At 39.2% G+C, this 9,512-nt stretch overlaps 1 protein-coding gene across 1 annotated transcript; it reads right to left on the reverse strand.

Moving 5' to 3' along the window:
• Positions 1 to 1,059: 1,059 nt before the first annotated feature.
• LOC112735093 (uncharacterized) lies at positions 1,060 to 1,416 on the reverse strand. The gene has a single exon (XM_025784663.1). It carries the CDS (start codon positions 1,414 to 1,416, stop codon positions 1,060 to 1,062), a length of 357 nt encoding a protein of 118 aa, XP_025640448.1.
• Positions 1,417 to 9,512: the final 8,096 nt, after the last annotated feature.

Below are 9,512 nucleotides of genomic sequence, written 5' to 3' on the forward strand. Positions count from 1 at the left end.
GATGAAGTGGTGAATGCTTATATTATTTATTATGTTTTTTAGTCATAAAAGATCAATTGTGTCCCTCACTTAGTGAACCAAGGTTTGGTGAACACCAAACTTGTTTCTTACTAAGGGATGAATGTCAAATGCAGCCATTTATCACAATTGATACTTTCATCATAAGTTCTAATTTATTTTCTAACATACATTCCTAAAATGAAACATTGCATGATTCATCTATGCATGATTTTGATTTTTTTTTGAACAAAAGTTGATTCTTCTCGAGATTGGTACATATGCAAACACCAACTTAATGTTTGGTCATATACTTTGTCTAAATGACTAAGCATATGATCTGAGAATGTTTGAAAAGCTGATTTTTGTGTGCTGTCAAGCACACCAAACTTAGAAGCCTGGCATGTGTTTCAAAATAGTGTATGCATCTGTCAAGTATGTCTAATAAAATTCAAAATCATGCTAAGATGATCATAATTTATTGAATTAAAAAATGAGCAAGAATCTTAAATCATGGGTTGCCTCCCATGGAGCGCTCTTTTATTGTCATTAGCTTGACATTGGGCCCCTGTTTTATGGTGGTTGATGACTGTAGTGTCTCAGCTTATCCCCCCTGACTGTGAGCTTCTTCTTTGTTCCTTGATTCAATTTCGGCATGATCTAGTGAGAGTATTTTGCTGACAGTATAGTAGTCATCAACTTGTTGGCTTGCTCCCAGTTGTTGATAGATCAACTGTACTTCATCACCCTTAGAGAACCCCTCTGTTGAAATCTTTTTATTCTTCCAACCCTTTTTGGTTTTGTTCTTGTTTTTCTTCCCTCTTTTTGTTGATCCTTTCTCCTTGCATGTGGGCTTCACTTTGGGACTTTTCTTCTTAGTGGCTAATATTTCAATTTCTTCTTGAATTTCTTTATCACTCTGCACAATCTCTTTCTCTTTTTGTCCTGCTGTGTTATCTATTTCTTGCTTTGGAAGGTAACTACTGATCGTCTTGCTAATTCCTTCCTTCCACTGTGAGCTTCTTTGTCAATTTCCATGCACTCCTTCGTTTCATCAATGAGCTATGTTTCCGGAAATACATTCAGGGTGACGCTTTCATCATGCATTCTGAGGGCCAACTCTCCTTTCTCTACGTCTATAATGGCCCTAGCAATGGCCAAGAATGGTTTTCCCAGTATGATGGAATCACCTTCATCTTCATCTGAATCTAAGACCACAAAATCAGCAGGGAATATGAATTTGTCTACCTTTACTAGAAGGTTCTCAATCACATCCCTGGGACATATCACTGACTTGTCCACCAATTCTAAAGACATCTGTATTGGTTTCACTTCTTCTATGCATAGCTTTTTCACTAGAAAGGAAGGTATCAGATTGATACTAGCCCCTAAGTCACACATTGCCTTGTTGATGGTCATACTGCCAATGGCACAAGGTAAAAAGAAACTTCCAGGATCTTCAAGTTTAGGAGGGAGTCCCTTCTGGATTAATGCTCTGCATTCTTCAGTGAGCAGTATAGTTTCATTTTCTTGCCAGTTTCTCTTCTTGTTAATAAGCTCCTTAAAAAACTTGGCATACAGGGGGATTTGCTCAAGTGCATCAGCTAAAGGTATGTTGATCTCCAGTTTCTTGAAGATTTCAAGAAATTTTGGAAAGTGTTGGTCCTTAGTCTCCTTGTTGAACCTCTGAGGATATGGCAATGGAGGTGTGAAGTTAATTCCCTGCCTGTGGTCCTTAGTTGGCTCTTCAATTGCTTTCTTCCCTTTTCTTGAATTTTGTGGCTGCTTATCCTTTTCCTTGAGCTCCTCTGGAACATACTTGCTTGCTGTCACATCCTCATCATTGGCTTCCCCTTTTTCGACCTGTTTCTCATCATTTTCCTTTGGCTTCTTAGTTGCTTCTTTATTTTTCACCAAGATTTTTCCACTCCTTAGTTGTACAGCTTTGCATTCCTCCTTTGGATTAGGAATGGTGTCACTTGGGAGTGAGCTCAAAGGTCTCTCAATAGCAATTTGCTTGGAAAGCTGTCTGATCTGTCTCTCCATATTCTTCATGGAGGCTTCCTGGTTCCTTGTTGTCATCTCTTGGTGCTTCATCATTTTATCCATTAAGAGCTCCAAGTTGGTGATCCTTTGAGAGTCTTGTGAGATTGGTTGGTTGTGGGGTGTTGATGGTTGAGGGTAAGTGTTTTGGTTAGTGGCTTAGTTATTGGATGGATGATGGTTAGAGTTGGGGTAAGTGTTTTGTGATTTTCTGTATGTGTTTTGGTTGTTGGTTTGCTGGTTGTTGTGGTTAGTATTTTTCCAACTATTTTGGTTTGAGTTCCTTTGCCATGGTTGTTGAGGTTGATTGTGATTGTCTCCCCATCTGAGGTTGGGATAGTTCTTCCATGAAGGGTTGTAAGTGTCACCATAAACCTCATTTGTCCCAGAATTTTGATTGTGCATATACTGGATTTGTTCTTGCTGTTGATCCTCTTGAGTTTCTTCATTTGCTCCCCATGTGGATGATGGTTGGCTTGTGTTGACTGCTGTAACTTGGAGGCTATCAATCTTTTTGGCCATTTGCTCAAATTGTTGTTGAATTTGCTGCTGCATCATTTTATTTTGAGCTAAGATTGAGTCCACTCCTTCCAACTCCATCACTCCTTTCCTCTGTGATGCTTGGCGTTGCCTTTGGTGAGCAAAGAAATATTAGTTGTTAGCTACCATGTCAATGAGATTTTGGGCCTCCTCTGCAGTTTTCATGAGTTGTACAGAGCCTCCTGCTGAATGATCCAAAGCCTCTTGAGATTTCAATGTCAAACCTTCATAAAAATTCTGTAATCTGTCCCACTCATTGAACATTTCAGGAGGAAATTTCCTTATTAGAGCCTTGTATCGTTCCCATGCCTCATACAAAGGTTCAGCATCCATTTGTGTGAATGTTTGTACTTCAGTCTTCAATCTAATAACCCTTTGAGGTGGGTAAAACTTGGCAAGGAACTTGCTCACTAGATCATCCCAATTGTTGATGCTGTCTCTTGGAAAGGATTCCAACCATTGAGTAGCTTTGTCTCTGAGAGAAAATGAAAATAACAACAGCTTGTAGATGTTAGGATGCAGACCATTGGTTTTGACAGTATCACAAATCCTCAGAAAGGTGGATAAGTGTTGGTTTGGGTCTTCCAGTGGTCCTCCTCCATAGGAACAATTGTTTTGAACCAAGGTGATGAGTTGTGGATTTAGTTCGAAGTTATTTGCATTAACATTTGGGGTAAGAATGCTACTCCCACAATGTCTAGGATTTGCAAATGTGTAGGAAGCCAAAACTCTTCTCTGTGGTAGATTATTGTTGTTATTGGCTGCTCCTCCTGGTGGATTTGTTGGGTTTGTTGAGTGTTCCTCCATATCTTGGAATTCTTCTTCTGAATCCTCTTCTCCAACAATGTTTTTCCCTCTTTCGGCTCTCTTAATCTCCTGAAGGTTCTTTCGTCATGTTCACAAAAGGTGGGTATAGCTCCCCTTGTCCCTGACATGCAAACCAAGCATAAAAATCACATAAAACCAGAAAGACAATAACACTTCAATCCATTGCTATAGTGAAATTTTAGTTAGCTTAAGCAAAAATTCAAACAGTTAGTGTGTTAGCTAAAAAATTAAAGAAGCAGAAAAGAAAAAGTGCTTGATCTAGATCTCCACTTCACTTAATCATTGTCAATCTAATCAATCCCCGGCAACGACGTCAAAAACTTGATGGGTGTTTTTGTGGAAAAACGAATTTCCAAACACACAAATACTAACCGGCAAGTGTACCGGGTCGCATCAAGTAATAATAACTCACATGAGTGAGGTCGATCCCACAGGAATTGAAGGATTGAGCAATTTTAGTTTAGTGGTTGATTTAGTCAAGCGAATCAAGTATTGGTTTGAGAGATTTGTAATGGACAGAAACTAAATTGCTTGAAATGTAAAGGGAGGGGGAAGAATTGCAGTAAATTAAAGAAAACAAGAAGTAAAAGGAATGAATCTTAAAGAACAAGTAATTTAAATTGCAGAAGCTTAGATTGCAAGAAATATAAATGACTGAATCTTAAAGTGCAAGAAATGTAAATTGCTGGAATTATAAGAGGAATTGGGAGCTGGGATTGCAGAAATTAAACAAGCAGAAATATACTGACAATTAAAGAAGCAAAATATGAATTAAAGTGGAGTAGATCTCAAACAGAAAAGTAAAAATGCTTAAAGAATTAAAATAGAAAGTGAATGTAGCTCAATTGCAGAAATTAAAAGGGAAATTAAAGATCTCAGGAGTGGAAGAGACTAGAAAACAAGTCTAGATCTCAAATCCTTCCTTGATCCAACAAGAACAATTGCAAAAGAAATGGAAAAGTAAGTTGCAGAAGAAGTAGAAGAGTGAAAGCAGTAAACAGAATTTGAAATGTAAATCAAAATTTCTAAAATTTTGCAGAAAGATTAACAAGAGATTTCAAGGTGAGATTGAAACAGAATTTCTTCAATTCTTCACCCAAGATCCAAGATAAGAAGTAAAGAATGCTCAAGCAAGAACAATGAAGAAGAGAGATCAAATCTATTCCCAAATTCTCCAAGATCCAAATTTAAAGTAAAAACTCTAAAAATTCTAAAATGAAAATTCTCAAAGAAGCAAAAAGGTAAAAAAGTCCTTCTCTAAATTAAACTAGCTTCTATTTATACACTTTCCTATTCTTGGATTTAAGAATTTGGGTGGACTTTTTAATTTGGTGAAGATTTGAATTTAATTTGAATTTTGGTCCATGATTTAGCCTAAGAGTGTTACTCCCAGGAGGATGCTCTGCTCTTGTGGGGAGCGGAGCATTGAGGCTTGTGCTGGATCCCTTTGTTGCGTGCCAAGGCTTTGGGGCAATCAGGATAGCGCTCCTCTCTTGTGGGGAGCGGAGCATTGTGGCTTGTGTGTGTCTTGTGCGCTCCAAGTCTCCTGGCCATGTCAAGTTGTGCGTGTTGCACCAAGGAGTAGCGCTCTGCTCTTGTGGAGAGCGTAGCTATCCCTTTGCTTTGGAGAAGTCCCAAGTTCGAGACTTTGGGGATAGCTTTTTGGTGCAAATTTCCTTGGTTTCTTGTAGCGCCTTGCTCCTTGCTTCCTTAAGGTGCTGTGTTCGATCCTTGGAGGTGGCATTTTGGCCAAGTGTGGCTCATTTTCCCTTGTGAGTAGCGCTCCCCACTCCCCCTTGCTCATGGGTTCGATCCTTGGAGTAAGCATTGGCAAACTATTTCCTTGGATTTATTCTTGAGTGAAGCCCGATAATGCTCTCAAGGGGAGCGGAGCATCATTCTTCTTTCCTTTGTTTCTTGGTTCAAAAGTGTGCTCTGCTCTCAAGGGGAGCGTAGCATCATGTCTTGCTTTCTTGGCTCATAGTTTGTGCTTCCTTGAGAGAGTGCTCCGCTCCTGAAGAGAGCTCTATGCCTATGCCATGCTTTATTGTTTTCTTTACCACACTCTTCTCCTCCTTGGGTCATGCTTCTTAGGCCACGCTTTCTTATTTTCTTCTTTTCTTCACCTACAAGTAATCAAAACAACCAATCAAAGTATCACCAAATTCACAAGATTTATAAATCAATAAAAATCAATTAAATTTAGCTTGAACCTCATGATTTAGTATCAATTAAATGGTGGTTGATTGATTCAAGGAAACCATGCATTTCTATTCCAAATTACTTACTTACAATGCAAGAAAGTGCATAAAACTTAATAAAAATAAAGAAAAAGACTAGTAAAACTAGGCTAAGATGACTTGTCATCACCTGACTGTAGTGTAATGGCGTTGAGGCCGCCCTTTGCGTTTGGAAGGGGTTGGGATGGAAGGTTAGAAGAGTTTGAGGGTTGGTTGGTGTTGTTGGAGGAGGATAAGGCCAACTTTGAAATCATCTCGGTGATATTGCCCAATTGAGCACTCATGGCATTAAATTGAGCCTTGTTGTTCTCTTCATGTTTTTCCACAATAGCTCTAAGTTCACAACTTAGTTGGTAGAAGAGGAGGGGGATTGGTTGGATTGTTGTCTTTAATGTGGTGCTTGGTATTTGGTGTAGTTGTTTTGGTTTTGGTGGGATGCTTGGTTGTGGTGATTTTAGTTAGCTTGACGGTTGTTGTTGTTGTTATGGTGGTATTGGGATGAAGATTGGTGGTTGTTGTTGTAGTGAGAAAAAGAGTTATTCCGTCTTTGCTTTTGATTGCTCCCTTGTGCATTGTCCCTCCACCCTTGATTGGAGTTATTACCATGCGAGTAGTTGTTTTGGCCTTGAGAGGGATAGGGTGGACGATTATTATAATTCACATTGGCTACGGCAAGGGTGTAATCCTCTTGAATTTGGTGGCATTGATCGGAGTAATGTGTGGTGCTAGAGTACAAACCATAAATTCTAGGAGGACCTTCAAGTTGGAGAACTTAGGGTGGGGCTTGGATGGCTTGGATGGAATAGAATGCCTTTTGTTCCTTGTGCATCTCCGTAAGGATAGAAGTCATATACCCAAGCACCTTGGTTAAGCTTGTTTCAGAAGGAGGTGCTTCTACCACACCCTTGAGGGGATTGCTTCTTACTCTTACATGTTGTGTAGCCTCGACAACATCATTTATCAAGCTCCAAGCTTCTCCCACCGTCTTGTTTTTGGAAAGGGAACCACCACTAGCGGCGGCGAGCAATCTTCTATCTTCCGCGCAAAGACCTCTGGTGAAATAACTAATGAGCAAGTGAGTGTCTAATCCATGGTGTGGACAAGATTCCAATAGCCTCTTGAATCTAGTCCAATACTCATACAAACTCTCATGGTCCTTTTGTATTATACCCGAGATTTCTTTCTGGATGTAGTCGGTCTTCTCTGGCGGAAAGAACTTGTCTAGAAACTCTCTCCTCAAGAAATCCCAATTGGTCACAATCTCATCCGGTTGGAAATAGAACCACGTTTTTGCTTGTCCCTCAAGAGAGAAGGGGAAGGCAAAAACCATAATAGCAACCTCATCGGCCCCATGCCTTCGGGCCGTAGAACAAGCAACTTGAAAATATCTTAGATGGCGGATGGGGTCTTGACCCGAAATCTCATGATACTGGGGGAGTAGATTTATCAAGCTATTCTTCAACTCAAAGTTTGGATAAAGATTGGGATACCTTTCTTGCAAAGGTTGAAGTATAATATCTGGAGCCCCTTGTTCATGCAAGGTGATTCAGCGCGGCTCCGCCATGTATTGTTCACCTGTAGGATGCAAAGATGTATTAGTGGTGCCAACAGAAGAATCGGAAGTAGCGGACTCCAAGTCGCTCTCGGTTCCGTTTAGTGATTCGGTATGCTCCTCAAGAGAGGCCGAAGTACTAGCCGTATAGTCCAAACGCCGTCTAGCTTGCCGAGTGTGTAACAAAGTTCTTTCAATCTCAAGATCAAGCTCGGCTAAGCTAGAGTTCGGTTGAGACCGAGTCAACAAACTTAGGAGTCATAGCACATATATAAAAGAAATCTTAACTACAAACTAAGTATTGAAAGCAAGTAAACTATCTACATTATTCACATATTCACATAACCAATGTCAAGGTATACGTTGCAACCATTCCCTGGCAACGGCGCCAAAAATTTGATAAGTGGACTATCGTCGGTAAAGAATTTCACAAAATATTCACATTGCAAGTATAGCTCTCAACCGACAAGTAATCCTCAAATCAAATTTTAAAGATTGGTTGTCACAAAGTTCAACCCCAATAAAAGTAAACCGAAGTATTCAAACCTCGGGTCGTCTCACAAGGAATGGGCAAACATGTGCATCAACATTGGTTAGAATTCCGGGGTTGGGAGTCATGATCAAGAAATTAAACTACTAGACTTAACATGCAAGAAATCTTAAAGTGCAAGAAACTAAATCAAGTAACTAAGGAAAGGTATGAGCAATTTCAAACTAACAAAAGAACATCTAATATAATTCTATTCTAGAACTAAGTAATTGACTATAACTAGAATTAAGCAATTGAAATTTTTGGGTTTCAAATATGAATAATAAAAGGGACTCTTGGCTAGGCATAGGAATTGGGGTCACCATCCTTGTCTAATAACCATATCTTGACAATTATGAGGAACCAAACTCACTAAGTCTACCTCCAAGAGCTTTAAGTACGTAATATCTACTCCTAAGCTTGAGGTACGTCAAGTGGCTTGATCAATTTCAACTCATAAGTCCCAATCCAACTACCAATTAACTTAGTAGTAGATTAGTGTCAATGGGTATCAACTTGACCACTAGGATTCTCAAATCACCAAATCAATTATATCTAATGACTCAAGTTTACCCAATTCCCTTAGCCTAGGCCAAGAGTAAGGAAAACTACTCCATAATCAAAAGAAACATTTCATCAAGCACATAACATGCATTAACAAAAGACATAATCAAATTGTAATTAAATTAGAAATTAAAGATACCCACCAAAAATTAACAATGGAAAGCCACTCAAACAACACTATTAGTCATGGAAAACATAAATGTATCATTAGAAATTCAAGATCCACAAAATTCATAAATGAATAGAAAATGGTGAATAACAAGAAAACATAAATCTAATACAAGATCTCAACAAGACTATACTAGAGAATTCAAATTAAGTAATCAAAACTAGAAATCAACAAAACCCAATTCAGAATTCAACAAGGGAAGATAAAATCAAACTAGATCTAGAGAGGAATAAGGGTTTCTCTCTCTAGAAGAACAAGAACTAAAAACTAGCCAAAACTATGTCTAAGTGTGTAATGAATGATCCCCCCCCCCCTTTTCCCTTAGAGTTCCTGGGTCTTTTCCATGCAGAATCTAGCTAAATTTGGGCATGCAGAGCCCCAGAAATCGCCAGCCACGATTTCATTAATGAGGTCACGTGATGCTCTTACGCGTACGCGTTGCCTGAGTTTTGCGAATCACGTGTAAGCGTGAAGCATGTGTACGTGTCGATGGAGAATTCGCCAATCCACGCAGATGCGTCACTCTCGCGCGCCATGCCTAGCTCCTTGCACCCACGCGTGCGCGTCGCAGCCGATTCTCTAAAGCCCAATTCTTCATGTTTTTTCCACTTGTGCATGCTTCCTTTCTCTCCCCTACAAACTCTGAAATCACTCAACAAACATATCATGGAATTTTTAAGGCAAAAGAAGCATATTTTCCATCATGAAGCAGAATTAGGAAGAGAACACAAAACCATGCAATTTCTATGAATAAGTGTGGAAAATATTGATAAAACTCCCCAAATTCTACACAATATAAACCATAAAATTAGGGTTTATCAAACCTCCCCACACTTAAACCAAGCATGTCCTCATGCTAAAAATAAAAAGACCAAAGGCCATGGGAGAAAAAGGTTAACGAAGTGCAAATTACCTAAATGAATGCATGCAACTAATGTAAATGTATCTATCTACTTGGTCAAGGGTGAATCTATCCTCCAAGAACACATATGAGCATATAGGGCTAAAGTGACATGTAGTCCGTGAATTCTACCAATTCGAACATCAAAA

The sequence above is a fragment of the Arachis hypogaea genome, chromosome 13 (assembly GCF_003086295.3).
Source record: "Arachis hypogaea cultivar Tifrunner chromosome 13, arahy.Tifrunner.gnm2.J5K5, whole genome shotgun sequence".
NCBI classification, from domain to species: domain Eukaryota; kingdom Viridiplantae; phylum Streptophyta; class Magnoliopsida; order Fabales; family Fabaceae; genus Arachis; species Arachis hypogaea.

Excerpts from the sequence above, each read along its gene's own strand:
- LOC112735093 (XM_025784663.1), bottom strand. The coding sequence starts at position 1,416 with ATGACCATCAACAAGGCAATGTGTGACTTAGGGGCTAGTATCAATCTG.